At 37.1% G+C, this 21,624-nt stretch overlaps 1 protein-coding gene across 1 annotated transcript in view; it reads right to left on the minus strand.

The window, feature by feature from the left end:
- DENND2A (DENN domain containing 2A) overlaps window positions 1-21,624 on the minus strand; it is a 105,767-nt gene that overhangs the window by 23,205 nt on the left and 60,938 nt on the right. Inside the window, exons 6-13 of the mRNA XM_031939200.1 lie at window positions 19,784-19,981; window positions 17,048-17,141; window positions 16,321-16,371; window positions 14,947-15,134; window positions 10,024-10,133; window positions 8,294-8,363; window positions 6,074-6,151; window positions 1,673-1,813 (exon numbers count right to left, since the gene is read on the minus strand). Of these exons, the coding sequence (XP_031795060.1) occupies window positions 1,673-1,813; window positions 6,074-6,151; window positions 8,294-8,363; window positions 10,024-10,133; window positions 14,947-15,134; window positions 16,321-16,371; window positions 17,048-17,141; window positions 19,784-19,981 (930 nt within the window). The remainder of the gene's footprint in view (window positions 1-1,672; window positions 1,814-6,073; window positions 6,152-8,293; window positions 8,364-10,023; window positions 10,134-14,946; window positions 15,135-16,320; window positions 16,372-17,047; window positions 17,142-19,783; window positions 19,982-21,624) is intronic.

Consider the following 21,624-nt stretch of genomic DNA (forward strand, 5'->3'; position numbering starts at 1 on the left):
AAATCTGCTGAGATTTGGGGTTAGCAAGGTGGCCCCCAAAAATGACCTTGGCAGAAAAACGGCCATGTTCTTCCAAAACCTCCATCCCAAGGTTTTACATGGTTCTAGACAAGATGGGCCACACTCTCACTCTATTTCTGCTTTTTTCCCCTTTTTCTTTATATGCCCAGGGCCTGGCACACAGCAAGTTTCCCAGCCCGAAGGCTTGAAACCAGGGAGTTGTTTTGGGTTCCTACTTTCTCTAACCCCACACAGTTGATCTGCTTCCAAAGACTATAGATTTCCCTTCACCCACATCCCTTGAAGGCGCCCCTTCTTTCTCTGATACTCCCACCATTCTGATGCAGGCCCTCCCCATCTCAGGCTTTGCTCGGGGGGTCTCCCCGCCTCAAGTCTCTTCCCATTCCAGTCCATCCTCCGTTTAGCTATTAATGTGATTTTCCTAAAATGTGGGCTGACCATGTCACCCATCCTCCCACTACAAACTCCAGTGGCTCCCTAGCCCCTCCATGATCAAATACAAAATATGCTGGTATTGAAAGCCCTTCCTATTTTTCATTCTCCTTATACTTAATTCTCTGACAGGGATGGTCCTTTAATCCTTCACTGGCTTCCTGGCCATTCCACAAACAAGACCAGCGGTCCTCAAACTACGGCCCATGGGCCAGATGTGGCAGCTGAGGACATTTATACCCCTCACCCAGGTCTATGAAGTTTCTTTATTTAAAGGCCCACAAAACAAAGTTTTTGTTTTTACTATAGTCCGGCCCTCCAACAGTCTGAGGGACAGTGAACTGGCCCCCTATTTAAAAAGTTTGAGGACCCCTGAACAAGACCATAATATATTTATATGTGCATATATTAAAATAGACTTTTATTTCCCTAAATAAGACCTGTATATATGTTATATAAATAATAGCTTTTATTTTCAAAAATTCATGCAAAGATAGTTTTCAACATTCACCCTTGCAAAACCTTGTGTTCCAAATTTTTCTCCCTCCCTTCTCCCCACCGCAATCTCCCAGACAGCAACTAATCCAATATAGGTTAAATATATGCAGTTAACAAGACCATTTTAAATGGTCTTAAATCTGGGCTCCTGGCATTCTCTTTGGCTGTTCTTATGCCCGGAACATACTCCTTCCTCTGCTCCAACTACAGACTTCCCTAGTTTCCTTTAAGTTTCATCTAAAATCCTACCTTCCCCAGGAAGCCTTACTCAACCTGCCTTTTTTTTTTTTTAATTAAAGATTTTTATTTTCAAAATATATCCATGTATAATTTTTGACATTCACCCTACAAAACTCCAACCTGTCTTGATTCCAGTACCTTTCCTCTATTAATTATTTCCTATTTATGCTGTACATAGCTTGCTTGTATATATCTGTTTACAGGCTGCCTCCCCCACTAGACTGTAAGCTCTTTGAGGGCAGGTTTTGTCTTTTGACTCTTTTTGTATTCCCAGCACTTAGTTCAGTGCCTGGCACATAGTAGGTGCTTAATAAATATTTATTAACAGATTGACTGCATGAGTGATCCTGACCGGTGAGAGTGCCTTGCACTGCTCTTGGGAATCCAAATGAGGGAAAGACTAGAATTTTGCTCCCATGGCCTGTTTTTGTTGGCTGGAGCCTCTCCTCTTTCCAAGAACAAGAAAAGTCCCATCACTCACTTCAGTCCCAGAGCCCGGCAAGAAGTTCTTGACAGTGATGGTTTTGCCCAGAGCTGGGAAAGGAGCTTCCATGACACTTCTCATGAGCGGCTGCACCAGGGCAGGTGAGATGCCCCGGCGTTTTTCCACCTCATCCAAGATCTGCAAGGAAGAAAAGTCACGTATAACCGTCAGGCGGGGGGAAGACAAATGCTAGGAGGCAGAGCCATCGCTGGGCAGGGTGACTAGTTCATCCTCAGCCATCCTCTGCCCCAAGGACCCTAAAATCTTTGGCCCACGACCAGCTTCTAGAGTGGACTCTCTAAGGAACTGGCTGACACCAAAATCCTGTTTCCAATTGACTGGGAGGACTGAGGGTGGGCTTTATTCTTCTCCCTTCTCCATCAATTGAATTTGCTCTAGTTACAAGAATTCGTAATTACATCCCTGCAAACATACCAACCACCACCTATCTTGATGAAGAAGTTATGACACTAGATTGGTCATGAGTTCCACTGCATAACTCTCATCAAGCCAAATCAAACGCTTCTTTGATCTACTTGATGTCCTAAGAGCTTCCATTCAATTTAATTTTATTCTCAGCACATGTTTATTAAGGAGTTACTAAAATTCCAGCTTTCATCTCTAAACTGCAACTTAGAAATAGCACAAATCCCTGAGCTTATCAGTATAAATAAATACCTTAAATTCTATACAATACACAGAATATACATAAAATACACAGAACATATGTATTTCATGTTCTATATATCATGAAGAAAAGAGATTATATGACTACATATTGCATAGTATGTATATCATATTATAAAAAAATGGAATATATACTATGTACATTTTCCATATCTATATACAAATGTATATGTATATATACATACTGTATAAATATGTACGTACTATATAGATTTAGTCTATATAGTCTATATACATAAGATGACATACTAAATATATATTTTATAGCTAGACTATATATGCATACATGTATGCATTCTAGATTATAGAATATATTCTGTTATCATGTAGAACATAGAATATATATTTATATATACACATATACCTCCACATATATATATATATATATATATGTGTGTGTATATAGATATATATATATCTATACACACACTATGGAACACATAATCTGTATTCCTTATTTTAATATATATGTATGTATATCTCATACAGAATATACAAAAAGAACACAGAATATATAAATCTTTTGTGTGAATATTGGATATATAATTACATATTCAACACATAAATATCAAATTGAATTAATCTTTTCATTGTTCAAAATGAGTTGTGGTAAACTAATACTAATTTTTAAAAATCACTTAAAATGTTTAAATCATTTGAGGTGTTGAACCAGAAAGGTACAGATCGCATCATTTAACTGGTACTCATCTTCTTGTTATACTCATTCTTGAAATTGTCCCTGCATGATGGCCATGGACTTTGCTATCAGCCTTTAGAAAATTAGTGAATTAGTCTTCTTAAACTTCTGCAAGGTATAAAATGGACATTTCCCAAGGGTGATACAGTATGATTCCTCCTCCCTCTAAGTGTGGGTCTATGTATGAATTACAGGCTGTACTTGAAATCTGACTCTACTTCCTAAACCAGAGCTCTCTCAGTTTTAATGACCAAGCCTGGAACAAACAAACTTTCTGACTAGTAGCATTGTTTTCATTTGCAAACAAATCCATATGAAAGAAAGGACATCCAATGAGATGAGCAGAAAGAAACAAGTTTCTGTTACTGGTGCTAAGTTACAAGCATTAAAATATTAAGAAATGTGTATCCTCCTCCGCCTCCTTCTATCTTCCTCATCCCCATGTCCATCCAGGTGCTTGGCGGCCAGTCAGTTCTACCTACATTATGACTCTCTCACCTGTGACTTCTCCCCTCTCACAGAATCACTGCCCCCCTCACAGAATCACTGCCCTTCTCGCCTCTCACCTGAACCACTGAAGGAGCTTAACTGTTCTCCCCACTTCAGGTTCCCCTCTCTCCAGTCCATGCTCCATTCACCTAGTCGCTAATGGCCACTTCTGACCCTGTCACCCTCCTGCTCAGAGCCCCAGTGGCCCTCTAGTACTTCTAGGATAAAAGATGAACTCTTTTGTTTAGTATTTGAAGTCCTTCCCAATGTGGTTCTAATGCATCCTTCCAGTCTGATTACACATTATTTTCCTTTATGTACTTTTTATGTTGATAGCCTTAATCCTATGCCTGGAATGCTTTCTCTCTCTACCTTTCCTCCCAGAATCCCTTGCTCCAGAATTGAAAATTACTTGCAATTAAAGAATACTCCAAATCACTAATAATAAGAGAAATGGAAATTAAAATAACTCTGACATTTCCTTTCATTTCAAACCCTGAAAACTGACCAAGGTGACACAAGATGGGAACAGTCAATGTTGAGTCAGTTGTGAGGAGATGGCCCACTGGTACGTGGAACTGTGAATTAGTACAACTATTCTGGAAAGTGATTTGACATTATGCAAACTCAGTAACTAAAACATCCATACCCACTGACCCAGAGATTCCACTATCAGGGCTATGTTCTAAGGAGGCCATCGATAAAAAGAAAGTACCCACCACAAGATATTTATAGAAGCATCCCAAGCTCCTTTCAAAACTCAAGGGACATCCCCTGTCCTGATCACTCCATCAGCTAGTCCTCCTCTCACCCCAACTACCAATACTTTGTATATATTTTTAGTTTACTTATATAGTTACATATTATTTTAAGGAGAGAGTGCAAGCTCAAGAGCACAGATTACAGTAATGTAGTAAAGACATAGTCATTCTTTATGATATCAGCCTCAAAAGATGAAGCATAAATTCAAGTCTTCTTAATTTTCTTTAGGTTTAGATGGACTTGAGGTTAATGATTGTATTTAAACCTTACAATAACTTCTTTACTATGGCACAAATTCCTGTCAGATAGGAAATGTCCCAAATAAACCATGGCATTAACCCGATGTGAAAAATCTCATTCTCTTATATTCTATTAGATGAGGTAATATCTGTAAAGCACTCAGCACAGGGCCTACATTGCAAATGATTGTTTCCCTCCCCTTTCTCTCTAGAGCCCATTCATTATCTCTGGCCCATTCACCAGAGAAGAGATAAAAGGTATAAGATATTCATGATAATTAAAAGAATACCTTGGATATTAAAAAAAAAAAAAAAGGCAGTGCTCAAAGAAGGAAGGAGAAGGATCAAGGTGGGGAGAGTCACCTCTCCAATCAGAATTATTCTATTATTCTTACCTCCTCCTCACCCCTGCTCATCCCCCATGACTCTGATCTTTAATTACTTCCAGTATCAGTGAAGATAGAATAGAAGAGCATGGGAGAGGATAACAACAATAAGCTTTTACATATTGTAAAATTTTATGGTAAGAAGATGAAGCAGAATGATGAGCATTTAACACTAAGTTTTAAAAAGTACTTTATTTATGTTATCTCATCTAATCCTCTCAATAACCTGCAGTAGATACTAACACTATTTCCATTTTACAAAGGAAGAGAGATTGAGGGAGGATTTGTCCATGGCCACATAGCTATAAGTAGGAAAATTTGAAATCATGTCTTCCACATTCTTGAACTGGCCCTCTAGTCCCCAGCTTCTTAAACTGTAGTTTGTCACCCAAATGGAGTCTCATAACTGAATGCAGGAATCACAAAATTATGATTTATTATCCACGTTTTGTTTGTATATTTATTTATACACCTGCACACCCAAGGTCACATAAAAATGTCTTGGACACAAAAGAGTTGCAAGTAGAAAAAGTTTAAGAAGCCCTGCTCTACCACAAGACTTCATCAGATGTTTCTAGAGGAAGGGATATATCTACTTTTTCTTATTGCGTGTTTTATCTGTAAGGTCTACTTATCAAAGTGGACTGTCCCCTTTGATTTTTGTAAAGCGCATTTTTCCTTTCACATTGTCTTTCCTCATAAGTCCAAGAAACCCTTGATGAAGTGTTTGTATTTGGTCTAAAAAAGATGGTCAAATGACCATCCTTTTTAATAACCTGTTGGACTTGTTCATAAAATGATTAAAATGCTCCCCCTAAAAAGAAGCCCTGCTCTAGTTACCTCATTGACATTATATTTAACACACATGACCCATTGGATCCTCAAGATCTTGAATCCTAGTATTATTATCTGAATTTGCTGGTGAAGAAACATGACATTAGCTGAGTTCTGAAAGTCAGATAGTAAGAGGGAGATGATCAAGAGAAGCATCTTAAGTAACTCTGGGCCATTAAAAATGTGTAAAGGATTTAATCTACAAAGAAAAGAAGGAAATTTCTTCTCTCTCCTATCCAAGAATGGCATATAATTATGGCAAACTCTCTCTTTCTCACTGACTTCTTATGATTTGAGCTCTTACCTTTGAAAAGAGGTTGAAGCACCCTAGGCGGCTCACAATGCAGTAAACTTCAGGGAGGCGTTTCCCTTTGCCACCAGGCTTTAGGAAAGAAATACATAGAAATTATCAATGAGTTCAATTTTAGGTGACATGATTCTCCTAGAATGGATTCCAATATTCTACTATATCCAGGGGAAAACTAGAAATTTCTTTATACTAGGAAAATTACAAGAGGGATTCCATAAACCCTTCCTTCTGCCCAAACATAAACTGGGTATGTCTTTCAAATATGGCCCTATGCTATAGGGCCACTCTATAAAGAGACAAGCTTTTTTGACATTCTATAAAAGATAAGACCACAAGCTAGTGATTGATTTGTTTTATGCAAACACCAGAATTTATAAATCCAAATGTGTGTTATCCCCTTCAAAGTAATCTTTTTAAGAAGCTACACTTATTTCAATAAGAAAGGTCACTATTGTTCAAAAATATTTTTTGAACTCTTCATTTGGAATTCTTTCAGGGACAGTTTATGAGCCAGACCAGCTATCCTTCACTCTCTACTCCAAAAACAAAACCAAACAAAACTCACTATTGTGTAAATATTCATCATGCTTTGACTCTAATAAGTATTATGCAGCTGGTCAACCACTTTATCCACCAAATTTGACTAAAATTACTTTTTAGAAATTTCCTAAAAAGTCAGATTCATCTTCAAAGGACAGTAGTAGTAGTAGTAGGAGTAGTAGTAATAAGAGGAGGAAGAATAATGGTGATGGTAGTAGAAATCAATATAAAACACTATTATAGCATTTTAAGTTTGAAAAGTACTTTATAGATATAATTTTAGATACATAATAACCCTGTGAAGCTGGTGAAGTTATTATTCTCATTTTATAGAGAAGGAATTTTTTTTTAATGGCCAAAACAACCTGGAGTAATGTCCTTTATCACCTCTCTTTTGTTCAGTCATTTTCAGTTGTGCCCCACTCTGTGTGACTCCATTTGGGGTTTTCTTGACAAAGACTTGGAGTGATTTGCCAGTCCCTTCTCCAGCTAATTTTACAGATGAGCAAACTGGGACAAACGAAATTAAGTGACTTGCCCCAAGATTACATAGCTAGTAAGTGTCGGAGGCTGGATTTGAACTCAGGAAGATGAGTGTTTCTGACTTTAGATCTGACACTCTAATCACTGCATCACCTGGTGCCCCACCATCTCTCTTACCCACTACTTATTCTCTTGAAAGGTTAATAAGAGTCACAGAATAAAATCATATGGCCAGTCTGCTATGGAATTTGAACTCAGATCTTCCTAACTCCTAATCCAGTTCTCTAACCACCACAAAGCTAATTATCCCTAAAATGAAGGCTTGTGAATCTGACAGTATATTTCCAAGAATGTGTTTCCTATTTTATTTTATTTATATTTTATAATATTTATAATTATATATATGATTATAATATAATAATTGAGAAAACTTTTAGTACTCATTTTTATAAGATTTTGAATTCCAAATTTTTTTCTGCCCTACCTCCCCTCTTCCAAAGATGGTAGGCAGTTTGATATAGTTTATACACATGCTGTCATGCAGAACATATTTCTATATTAGTCACAGTTATAATTTAAATAAGGGAATCTCAAAAAGAGTCACAGAATGTTTTGAATAATGGCAGCCCATTGGAGTAAGGGTACACGGTTTCTCAAGGTGACCTTCTCTGATGGGGATAATCTTTATTTAGATGAGAATTCTTTCAAACATTTTTTAAAGCCATCTTGCCTTGGACTCATACCTCATAGACTTGCCCACTGAATCAAGGAATGGTATATAGCACATGTCTATAGACAAGGTCTCTTCCAGGCTACAGGCTAAATGAAGTTCTGCAACAGTATAATTGCAGCTGAAACTTCCCATGGGAAGCCTTCTCCTATTGGGAGAAGAGCTCTTTGAGAACAAGGACTTTCTGTCCTCAGAGCATAGCACTTTAGAACATTTTTTTCATCCATTCCTGGGATAAAGGAGTTTATTGGGGGAGACCTGGAGAGTGTATTTCTGTAATTGCCTTGAAGCAGGACCGTGACTATCAGCACAGGAAGAGCATCAAACTTCCTTTGGTCCTTTGTTGCCCTCAAGTGACTGAAAGGAAGATGCTGTTCCCTCTCACTGGTCAGAGCAAATGACAGACAAAGCCCTGGGCTGGTCCTGGCCATCCTGGGGACCGGGGAATAAAGAGTAGTTACCAGAAGCCTGCGGCAGTACCCGAATCTTCGACTTCCATCCTCTCCGGTCAGGACAAACGAGAATGTTTCACTGTTTGTTTGAGAAAATAAAGATGCATTTTAAAGAAAAGAAAAAAAAATCACCATCTACATACATGCAGCTGGAGGCCAGCCAGCTCATGGTGAGACACAGGTAGGAAAGCACAGGGATGATGGGAGGTTCTTGCCAGTTTTTCAACTCTGGGTCGAGGATGAGTAATCTGGACTAGTGGGATTCCCCGGGGAAGTCTAAGAAGCCCTTTCCAGAACACAGTAACTAGGGTTTTCTCCTTCTGCTTTATCCTCTGCTCCACTCCCTTGATCAAACAAAATGATCTAAACGATGAGGAAAGCATGTCCTCATTAATACCACTTAAATCAGGAGCTTTTGACCCCCTTTGTGTGTGCCATGTGTCCCTTTAGTGATCTGCTGAAGCCCGTGGAGACCTTTTCAGAATCATGTTTTTAAATGCATAAAATAAAATATATAGGATTACCAAAGAAACCATTGAATATTGAAGGACAGTTCTGAAATATTTTTAAAATACTAAATTAGACTTCAGTGTAGAGTATTTAATGTTAATATAATTTATATGTGATTTAATATAATTAATATAACCTATTCTGAAGCATCACTTGTAATAAATTTAATCTTTGCTGTGCCCCTTATGTATGTATGTATGTGTATTTAAAACCAACCAACCAAATTCATGTCTCTTAGGTTAAGAACCTTTGATCCAAATATTGAGGAAAGAACTCCAGTAGGTTGTCATTTGTTGAGCTGTGAGAACAGGATGCCTCAGGAGGCAAGAGGATATGGAATAAAAGAAATACAAGATATAGTTATGGAGTCATGCATGGGGAATAAGGGAAGGGGGATGAGTCTAGGACAGCTTCATGCCCCTTCAGATGCCACACTGTAGCTACCCTCTTGCTCCTGCTTGCTTACACTTGACTTTATGGGTTTTCCTGAGGGAAAATTCCAGACATCTGACTGACTACACTCATGCAGAAAACCCCTTACAATTGGGATTCTGCAAGCTTATTTTTTTGTTATTAAAATAACTGTATTTCAATATAACGGGTTTCCTTTGTAATCCTATATATTTTCTTTTACCTAATGAAAAATATTACTCTGAGATACCAGACTGAAAAGGGATCTATGACACAAAAGGTTGGGCCCCTGTCTTAGACTACATGACCAATTTCAGTGAACAAGATCTTAATTAAAAATCCACGATGTATAGTTTAATGAGTTTTTCTCAGAAACTCAAATAATTAATAATAAAATGCTCAGTAAGTAAATAATGGGGAAAAGCGATGGTTTTGGATGAACTATAATTATTCACTTTTTACAGAGTACTTCCAAAGCACTTTCTTTACAACAGGCCTGTAAGGTAGACAGAATGATGTTATTATCCCTACTTTAAAGATGAGGAAACCAATGTTGAGAGAAAGAAAATGTTACTGGTCTAAGGTAAAAAGCACGACTAAATACTGTGGCTGATATGTGAAGCCTGCTGAGTCAGACTGGAGCTTTTTCAATTATATTAGGGAGAAATGACACTGCATGAACTAATCAGAGGAAACACAAGCCAATGGGGGATATATCCCAAGTGTCTCCTCTGGCAAATGGGCCTGCGTTTCCTACAGGCAGAGAATCAGAATTCCTAATTTATGTTCTAGCCTCCTGGGGAGACACCAGCACATACCTAGTAAACTGGTACACAGGCACCCAATCCTTGGCATCAGGGAAACAGAATTGGGGAATAGCCTTAAGCTGATCTTCTGCTTCCCTCATGAATTTGAATGATCGATCCAGCTGCAGAGAGAAAAATTAGCAGAGTTGAGCCGTGGGCCAGTGTCTGGAAAAATACCGCAATGTTCTCAGGATACTGAAAAAATATATTCTTGCAAGGTAGCATTTAGTGATGAGCCAGTGTCAAACGTCTGAGGCTGGATTTGAACTCTGGTCCTCCCAGAGCCAGTCCTCTGTCCACTGAGCCACCTAGGTGTCTGAAAAAAATATATTAACTTATTGCTCCCCCACCAGTCCGTGGACCTGACCACTATCTTATCTAATTTTGGATGAGAAGTTGGGCTCAGGTTGTTGGGTGTTATTCTTCTTGTGGTAACATAATTACACATTTAACAACTTAACAAACATTTATTGAGTGTTTTCTCTTCACAAGACACTATACTAAGTATTGACTGAAATTGCGTGATAGGTAAGATAGGATTCTTGTTCTCAAAAAGCTTACAAGTCTGATATTTTATACAGAAAAACAACAGCAAAACAGTTTTTGTTGTATGAAAATTTTCTTGTAGCCAAAATTTCTGAATGTTCCTATGCTCTCTCCCCCCCCCAAAAAAGAAGGATATTTGTTTCTTTCAATTGAAAGATCTCAAGATTTATTCAAATTTGGTTTTTGACTATATTTTGGTTATAATATTTGTAATGGATTTTGCTTTTCTTGTCTTCTCAATAGAAGGGTGGAAATTCAGAACTGAAAATAAAATAAAATTGAATATATATATATATATATAAAACTCTAAAAAGTAAAATAATTTAAATCCAAAAGAAAGTTTTGAGGTCATCTTTCCCCACTTCCTCAATTTATAGATAAAGAAATTGAGGCCCCAATGATCTGCTTAGGTAATACGGTCAGATTTAATTAATTAAAAGCATAGTCTGTGCTTTTTCTATTAAGACAATGCAGTTAGCTATGCTGCTCTACCCCCTGCTCCACTCCTTTGACCAAACAGAAAGAACCAACACATGAGAGAGCAAAATGAGGGGAAAAAAATCATGAATTTGAAAGATATGACTACAAGTTGTTTTGCCCCAGACTCATGGTCTTCTTCCTCTGGTCCTATTTAAATTGCTGCTGAACAGAGAGGGAGAAATTATACAACTGCTAAGTGGGACAATATAAAATCATATCATCTAACTTCATCTGGGCCCTCACTGCAGCAAAGAAACTATTCCAAACCTTCTCTTCTCTTGCCTCCGTTCTCTTACTTGAGGATCTGCCCTCCTGGCTTTATTGAGACCATTCCACATAATATCCCTTTCTTCTCTTCATTTCAACCCCATTGACATCATCTCCCATTCTTTCTTCCTCTCCATCAGTCTCTGATAGTAAGATGACCCTCCTCCTTGACAAGGTTAACTACCATACATCCCTTTGATAGTCTTCTTCATCAGACTGTTCTGTGGATCCTGTCTCTTTTGATGACTTCATCAATTCTGATGGCTTTATTATATCTATGTAAATGACTCCTAGATCTCTATATTCAGCTTCAGTTGCTGTCCTAAGCTTCAGTACTACAAACCAACTATTAGATACACTTTAAAGGGAACGTTCTTGAGATGTCTCAAGCTCATTATGTTCAAAACAGCTTATAATTTCCCCCCAAAAATTCACTCCTCTACCAAACTTCCCAATTTCTGGTGAAGATACAACCATTCTTTCAATATCCTGGGTTTATAAGCAAAGGATCATACTTGACTCTTCAATCTTACTCATCCCATACAGTCAATCAGTCACCAAGTCCTGATTTTTTTCAATTTTTAAAAATAACATCTCTTGCAAAAAATCCCTTTTTCTACTCAAACAGCCCCCAACTGAGTTTGAGTCCTCATGATCTATTACCTAGATTACTGCAATGACCTTTTAATTGGTCTTCTGGGCTCAAATCACTCCCCATTATAGTTATCCTTCACTTGGCTGATAACATGATTTTCTTAAGTGCAGATTTCACCACTTTCTGCTCCTACTCAATAAGTAGGTTCCCTACTGAGTTTATATTTTATTATAAAGACTTTTGTTTAACTTTTAAAGCCCTTCATAACCTTCTGTCGATGTATATAGCTTCAAAGTATATTATCTTTCCTCCCTCCTCTCCCTGATATCTGGCCAAAATAGTGTCTATTTCTATTCTCTCAAAAATTAGTTGTAAGATCAAAGGATTAGACTAGATAGTCTTTGAGGGCTTCTAGATATAGCCCCTCTAGATACTGATAAATTTTTTTATGATCCTAGCATCTGGTTCAACTTATATCTGAAAGAGGCTTCTCTATTTTATATGTAAAATGTTTATATGTAACATAATATATTTACACATGTACATGTGTATACATATACATACACATATATGTATATACATATATAATATAATATATAATAATTGGGTTAAGTTTGCCCTTGGTGTGGAGAGAGAGGGTAAAGGAGTGAGGACAGTATGGAATGTGGGTAAGAGAACTATGTAGAGTTAAAAAAATGCTCTTAAGCAGAAGTCTGGGACCCCCCTCACAGACTTAAAAAAAATTTAATTCTTTCTCAATTACATGTAAACATAATTCTTAACCTTCAATTTTTTACAACTTTGATGTCCAAATTCTCTCCTACTCTCCTCTACTCCATTACTGAGAAGGCAAACAATTTGATAAAGGTTACATATGTACAATTGTGCAAAACATATTTTCATATTAGAAAAAAAATCTCCCTCCCAAAATAAAAAAAGTTTAGAAAATCTGCTATGTAGGGTGATGTACTATTTTGATTGAAGTATATGAACAAAATCTGGCCTTGCACAAAAATACAGTTGGAAATGGAAGAAGGATCTTCATAGGCAAATAATGTTTTGTCATTATGAAAATAACTTTGACCTTGTAGACTCCAGAAAGGATCTCGGGTATGCTCAGCCCATACTTTTAGGATTTGCTTTTTTAGATATTCTCTAGAACATAAGAAGACAGGATGGGAGGAGGAAGGAGTGAAAAATAAATACAGGAAGGAAAGGATCAAAGATGGTGCTGGAATTAGGGAATAAAGTTAGCTAGGTAAAGAGAAAGGCTGAAGGGAAATAAAAGCAAAGCACAGAGACCCCAAGGAGAAGCTAGCTCAACCTGAGTCTAAAGAGTGAAAGTAGGGTGAACTCTAGATAGAAAAGCCCCCACAATAATGAGGATCAGGGCTCAGAGGAAAACGACTAAGAGGGAGTTAAAAGAAATTATTATTTAGTGCTCTGAATTTTTACCAAGTAAGTCAGGTACCTGTGACTGATGTGATTTACCATACCTGTTTTAAATTTGTACCCTAAAGGTCCTTGACACCATGGAAAAGTTCATTAGTGTGTGTGAGTGTGTATAAGTGTGTGTTTTTGATGGAAAAATTGTCTCCCTCTTTTTCTTCTTAAGGATTAGAAATAAAGAATAAACTTCATTCTGGTTTTATGCGTCGGCATTTTTAGTTATGTATTTAAATGTTTCCTTTTGGTGATTAATTAGAATTTAAAAGATGAAAGAATATGAGCATTAAAGAGAGGGGATTGGGTGCTGTATTCTGTTCTATCACAAACAACTGTTAATATATGCATCACAAACAGGGCAGAGTAAGGTGAAGTAGTGGCTATGAGCCCTAAACACAGAGTCAGGAAGACAAATCAGCTTTTGGATATTTCCTAGTTGTGTGATTTAGATTTGATCTGCCTCAGTTTTCTCAACTATAAAATGGGGATCATTATAGGAAGGTTACCTTCCAAGGCGATTGAGAGACTGAAAAGAGATAATATTAGTAAAGCATTTAGCACTGAAACAGTAGGTACTTAAGAAATGCACATTTTCTTCCCTCCACAAATACAGTAGAACCCCTTTATCATGTTGGCATTAAGGCAATAGCAATGACATCTGTTACTGGTTAACTACTGTATAACATAAGACTTCTAATATGTAGTTTTTTTCTGGAGACCATGAGTTTAATCTATGGGTTTAAATTCTTAATTTAAAAAACCTGAATCCATATGATAACTCAAGTTATAATGGAGTTCTGTTATATGTGCATATACATTCATTTATTCTACATTCCCATAATCATTTTAATGCCTCCTTTAATCTATATCTTGAGCTACATCAAAGGATCCAAAGACAATGTACAGAAATTAAAAAGAAAAGACCTAAATAGTCAGATAGTATATGGAAATTATATAACTAAGAGAAAAATTAGAAGAAGAAAATGGACAAAAAAAAAGATGGGATTTGGCTGAAAGAGAGAAGGAAAGGATAGATGAGAAAAGAGGTAAGCAAGATGAAAAGAGTCCTTAGGATTTGTCAGTCCAGTAGTGTTTTTGTTTCTTCTCCCAAAGATGTCATACATCTCCCCATCTGTCTTGCCCTATGGAGCCTTATACCCAATATACTCCATTGATCTTTTCTTTTAAATTAGAATCTAATCATTATTTTATTTCCTATTTGCAAAATTCAAGCAATAATTATGTTTTCTTTAGGTTTTCACATTTTTCAATATCTGCCAAGTCTTTCTGGTAGTGCAAGGTATGATTGCAAGTAGAAATTAGAAGCTCCATGATTGAAGGTGGTTCTGTTTAATGGAAGCCTCACTCAGTCCTTACCCCCCCCCCCTTTTTTTAAATAGCTTTTTATTTACAAGATATATGCATGGGTAATTTTTCAGCATTGATCCTTGCAAACCTTTTATTCCAATTTTCCCCCTCCTCCCCCAGATGGCAGGTAGAGAGATACATGTTAAATATGTTAAAGTATATGTTAAATACAATATATGTATACATATCCATACAGTTATTTTGCTGCACAAGAAGAATCAGTCAATTCTTACCTTTAGAGGGAACTGCTGGGTGAGTTCTGGCACATATGCAGCCCCCGCCTGTTTTTTCTGTAGGGACACCACCACAAAATACTCAAATAGCTGCCTTTCTTGATATTCAATGAGATCCCTTTCCAGGGACTGATACCGAGGAGCCTGCTTTAGACGGGATTTCACGTTGACCAGGCGCTGGCTGTGAGCTGGAGAGAGAAAGAGAGGCTAATTTTGCTAAATGGATTCTTGCAAACCACTTCAGCATGCTTAGTAATGTGTGGTCCAACTTGCAATATTCAATAAAAATGGACCGATTGCTTCCATGGCCTTTTAACCCATAAATAGCCAAATCTTAGAAATCTGAGTAAGGAAACTTAGTTTATGGATTTCTCCATTCTGGTGCTGTGGCTCATCAAAGCCCTCCTTCCATCTCTTAAGAGGAGATGGTGATGCTGATCTCCTGTCTTCCTAACCTCCCAATAAAACCTAATCTCCCATTGAAAACTGTAATACATCCAGAGCACTTTGGAGGCCAGTAGATACACTTTGGGTCGCTTTAGGATCATGGAATGTTAGAGCAGTAGGGACTTGTGAGGACATCTAGTCCAATATTCATATTTTACAGAAGAGAAAACTGAACTCTACAGGGGTCAAGGAACTTTCTAAGATAACATGGGTGGCAGAATAACCAGGATTTGGTGACTCTAAAAACGCAGTCTGGGCACATTGGTCCCAGAAATGGAGGTAAGTGCTACAAAACTGATGATTTTGGGATGGTCAGGGCATCTTATGCCATCACCTGATCATGTAACATTAAACTATGGACTCTGTGGCTTCTCAGTGAGCTTCAAAACTGCTCAAAGAAAGTACGGTACAATTGTAAAAGCTGGGAAATATCTTAGAAATGATCTTGTCCAACCCCATCATAATACACATAAGGCAAGTAACGTTTAAATTGGTGAAGTGACTGATCACTGGTCACAGAGATTCAGGATTACTCTCTGGTTTTTTTTTTTGGGGGGGGGTTGTATGTGTGATGAAACCACAAGAAATTGTGTAAAGGTCAAGAAGTTACTTCTTGTCAATTTTAGTCTTCTGGAATGTTCAGCATTGGTCAATAATTGCAAGATTTTTTTCTCAAGTATGTTCATGGTGAATCTTCCTCTGATGTCCCTGTGCTTCTCCTCCCCTTTTTCCTCTACCCTAAGATTTAACCTGTTAAGAATTTTATTTCTTGACCTTGCATTTGAGAACTGGGCCTCCCTTACTTAATAGAAAAGACCTTCCTGTGCTGTGCTAAGCGTCTTTTTCCCCTTAGTCTTAAAACCAGGAACAAGTAAACATTTCCATTATACAGGGTGGGCCATGTCCCACATTCGTTCCTCATCTCACCTTTCAGTTTCTCCTCGGTGTCACTGTCTGATTCACTGTTTTCATCTGTCACTGTGCCAAAAGGGACAAGGCAAAGAAATATAAATGCAAACTTTCCCAACAAATCAAATTTTCATATGGTACACAGAAACACAAAACCCAGCTTTCTGGTTGAGAAGAGCTTTTTTTAGCCTACATTTTAGCACACTTTTGACAAATCATGTCATAATTATTATTAATTATAAGATTAATCTCAAAAATCTGACTGAGATACCTGGAACTGGGAAACTTGTTTAATTATTTTTTTGTAATCCTGTATTTATGCATTTAAACACATGATTTTGAGGTAGTTTCTAATCTTTACCAGGTTGCCTTAGCGTTCCATGGTGCAAAAAGGATTAAGAATCCTGAATATGATGATGCTTTTGCCTTCTACTGTCCAACGTGGTAGACAGCCATGATGGGTCAAACAGAATAGGGAACTCAGCTCAGAATGGGGAGGGGAGGGTGGAACAGGATTAGTGCTAAGACCAAGGGTGCTCTGAACAAAAGAAAGCCTTAGACATAATAGATGAGACCCCAGTTCCTCTCCCACCTGACTGATCACCAAGTCATACATAGGGCACTGGGGAGAGCAGTTTAAATAGAGCTTTGCTTGTTCTGTCTACTGCTGAACCAGTCAAAACCCAATTCTATCCACCTCTCCCAAAGTTCCATTTTTAGGTTTCCCGTGGCTGGGTGCCTCTACCTTTTCCTGAATTGCTCTCCGTTGACTGCGATAGCCTTTTCACCCTCTTCTTCCCTCGGCGGGCTTCATAAATGGCATTGATCCGCAAAACCAACTATCCAACATAAAAAAAAGAAAAATCAATCTTACAGCCTTCAAGGTGTGTTTCTGAGTTCTGCCTACCTCTTATAGAGGACACACTGTGGCACAAACCTGAAATCCCATGCTTTGTGCACTCAGCTAGGCTCCAGGACCAGTAAAGGGTATGGAAACGGAGAAACATTTCACACTTGGGTTGAATTGTTTTCTGGCTGTACTCTTCTTGGTGAGAAAGGGAAGTAGTTGTCAGTAATATCTAATGAACTTGGACAGCTCATTATATTGTTACCAGATACTTCAGTCTTAGCATATATATTTTTCCCAATTACATAACATAGGGCTCCCCCTAATTGGGAAATAATTTCATTGTTCTCATAGACTGACAATTATGAGAAGTCAGTACTTTATTTTAGGAAGAAACTTTTCCTAAATCAAAACAAAAACAAAAACAAAAACCAAAAAAAAAAAAAAAAAAAAAAGGAAGAAATAGCTGAAAAAAAAAATGTTCCCAGGCACAGACCTCATTATACTGGAATGGTGCCAGAAAATCTCATCATCTGTCTTCTAGAGGATATTCAGCTGCTACTGCTTTCCTGTCTAAAGCTTTCATCTACTCTGAATGATCTTTTATGTACCTATTTATGTACAAGCTAGGGTCTCCCAATTAGAATGTAAGTTACTGGAAGGCAAGGACTACTCCTTTTTCTTTGTATTCCCAGCAGTTAGCGCAGTGTTTGGCTCAAAATGATGCTTAGTGATTATAAATTAATTTCTTGACTGAATGAAAAGGAGCAGGAATTAAGGTCCTTAAATGCTAATCAGGGGCCAAATCTCACCAAAAACATGCACATTTTTATTTATGCCTCACACAGAAATACAAGCACATACACTCCTAGATAATACTTTTTATTTTCTTCACATCTTTGTCAAATGGGTATCTAATATTTACATGTATTTAGAGATCTAGGGAAGCAATGTGGTACAGTGGAAGAACTGACTCTAGAGCAAGAAGAGCTGGATTTCAATTCTATTTCTGATACCGCCTGAGCAATTTTGAGGAAATCACTTAAAATCCCCTGCCCTAAGTGCCTTAAATATAAAAGGAGGGTGTTGGATTAGATAGCTTTTGAGTTCCCTTCTTCTAGATAGATGCTTGTCTCTAGATACCTCTCTCTAGCTAGAATTTTTAAATCTCAAGGGTCTGTGATTTCCTTAGTCTATGTACTCCCTTTGTCAATTTGGATCATAATGCCTTCATGACTTTGGAGATGACAACATGAGTTTCTATAGCTAAAAAACATTATCACTTAGTGGACAACTTTCTGGTAGTAAGAATTTCTTTTTTTTACCTTTTTTTTTTTTTAAAAAAAAACTTTTTATTTTGAAAACATATGCACAGACGTAGTAAGCATTTCTAAGCTTAAATAGGATGTTCTGCCTAAAGCATATACTCTCACCCCCTTTCTATTTGGTAATATCTATAAGAACCTCCAAAAATCCAGGGTCACTTCCATAACACGATAAGGATTTTAGTGGAGGAAGTCAATCTGCCAGATTAATCCTGCTCTAATCCAATCATTCAGAATAATTATAAGCCAGGTACTTTGCTAGATGCTATGGATACAAGTCTACCAGTTCATTCGCATATCCCATTGGCCAATATTTAAACTTAAAATGGGGGGAAAGTCCTGTATAATCTGAGTATCTCCCAACTTCTCTCAAATTGTAGGCTCTCTGACATTGTGTTTAAGAAAGCACCATGTCATAAACTACAAACATGGAAATTAACATATATTATCAATGGAAAACAATCATATTAAGCGATTTGGCTTAATGTGCTTTCTAGGGGGGTTTATTTAGTTTGGGTGTTTGTTAGAAAGCATCTGGTCTGATTCTAAGACAAAATATATTAAAAAAAATTTAAACATAACCACATCAGAGCAATTACTAAGGTGTGATGAATTAAGGTCATCACTTTGTTTTATGCACAATGAATCATATTGACAATGATGGTCAATGACACTGACTTAGAGGAACCTAACGGAATAAGAATATGGATACATGAGCTAATACTTAAAGAACAGCCCAAAGACTCAAATATACACATGTATACAATAATCCTATAATTTTTTTCCCCTGTCAGAAAGGCAAAGTGGGTGGGACTCCTTCCATATATGCTATATATATAGCTGCATCTTTCTTCAATCTCCTTATCTTTAAAATGGCAATAACAATATATACTTTACAATGGGGAAAGCACTGTGAACCTTAAAACACTATATAAATCTGAATTATTATTATGTTTGATGATTTATTTTCCCATTTAGGATTGTCCTTGGTGTCCATTTCCATTTCATCAGGTTTTGCCTAAATTCCTTAGATTTCATACCTCTCTGGACCTGTGAAGAAGGATCAAATGCTATATACTATGTAGGTAAAGAGTCAACCCACTTTAAATGTACCTGATGGTGTGGATGCAAAACTAGTCATGAAGGAGTGAAATTAGTGTTTTGAGACCTACTCAGGCCACAGAGAAATTAAGGAAGAGGGGCTCTATCAATTTGTATTTTGTCCAGGCCTCTGTTGTCCTCCAGGGCAGCCCTTCAGCAAGATACTTTTCTGGAAAAGATTGTTGGTGGGGAAAATTAGAGGAAATACCTTGGGTATCTTTTTTCTCCTTCTTCCATTCTGGGGATTTTCCAGATTAAAGAAAGTATCATCTGGGCTGCTGGGAGTAGAGGGTGGGCTAATTCTAGAAGGAGATCCAGCACCATCTCGACTTAGCTTTCTCATGTCCAACAGCTTGAAATTCCTTCGCTCTGAATTTTGCCGGAAAAATGCAGGTTTGGAGGCTAACTGTTGATGAGAAGAAGAAGAATGATAAAAAAAAAAAAAAGAATGAGTTAATGAGGAACAGGTAGGAGGTGGTCAACATAATAAATTCCCTTCTAAAGCAAAACTTTAAAAAAATTTCAATAGAATTTTATTTTTCCGATTACATATAAAGATAGTTTAACATTCATTTTTGTAAGATTTTGTGTTCCAAATGTTTTTCTCCCTCCCTCCCTCCTTTCCCTTTCCCTTCCCCAATACAGCAAGCAATTTGATATAGGTTATACATGTACAATTATTTAAAACATATTTACATATTAATAATTTTGTGAAAGAAAAATTAGAACCAAAGGGAAAACCACAAAGAAGAAAAAGCCTACAAAAAAGCAAAAGTAATATGTAAATCAATAAACCCATGAAGCACCCCAACATTTTCACATTATGTTCACTCTGCAAGCTTAGGAATTTTTACAACAGAAATCCTTCAAAAATCAATCAGTGTATGACCCAATATTCATTAAGCCTTACTAAAAGTACTGTGCCAAGCACCAGGGACCAAACAGACCCTGATGCTGTTTTTGTGTTTTTGCCTTTCTTTATTTAATACAGAATGATAGTTAAAATTCCTAAAAAATTATATTATTTTCTTTTATTTCCCAAAGAACTTAAAAGTACAACATAATGGGAATGGGAGGGTGTTTCCATTCTAATTGCTTCTTAGTCGATATCTAAAACTAACTATCGCTCTAAAAGATATAATAATAAAATAATAAATAAAATAAAATAATAAATAATAAACATTTAATAATAAATAATAAATATAAAATAATAACAGAAACACAACTGATTTAACTTGGTTTAGCTTAAGAGTATCCTAATGTGGTTCCTATGGCCTGAAGTCACTTAATTATATACTAAATTACATTTAACTTCAAAGACTTTCTAATTAATCCAAACCCACCAAACAGTTGGTTACAAAATGGTAGAGCTGGGCCCTGATTAGTGAGAACAAAGAATTCCCAGAAGTATTTGTAATGTTTAAATTCATACCATAGATTCCCATTAGGCTGGATCCAGTTATCATATTTTACATAACTCTAACTTTAAATAGGGCAAATTCTAATATATGGGGCCACTTCAGGGAATTCATTATTCATACTAACCTGGACCTGGATTGTAGTGGTGAGCAGGTGATTAGACTCTACTGGTCTATGAATTCATGGAAGAACCAATTAGGTAAAACTTCTTTTGTTAAAAAGCTTAGGTGGGTTGTACCCCAAGTTCAGGTAGGTTACATTGTGGGCTTATTTTTTTCTGGCTGCTTTATTCAAATATTTGGTCAGATCCTCCATTCTGAACATCTATAGCAAGCACACAAAAAAGGAAGGAAGACACATGTCCTACCATCAAATAGTCTTGTTTCCAAACATATTCCCCAGATTTCAAATAGTGCTCGAGATGGGAAAGAGTATGAGGGATAGAAAGGGAGAGGGAGATGAAGTAGGGAGTGCTCCTGAAAGAAAAAAAAAGAAGGAACTGGGTACTGGAAATCAGAGTTGAAAAAGGAAGGTTAGTCCAGCTAGAAAGAAAAAAGCCAGGTGGAAAGGGCACAGGTGTAGAAAATGGGGGAAGCAGAGGGAAGGAAAAGGAAAGGGAAGGTTGTCTCA

The sequence above is a fragment of the Sarcophilus harrisii genome, chromosome 5 (assembly GCF_902635505.1).
Source record: "Sarcophilus harrisii chromosome 5, mSarHar1.11, whole genome shotgun sequence".
Classification (NCBI taxonomy): Eukaryota; Metazoa; Chordata; class Mammalia; order Dasyuromorphia; family Dasyuridae; genus Sarcophilus; species Sarcophilus harrisii.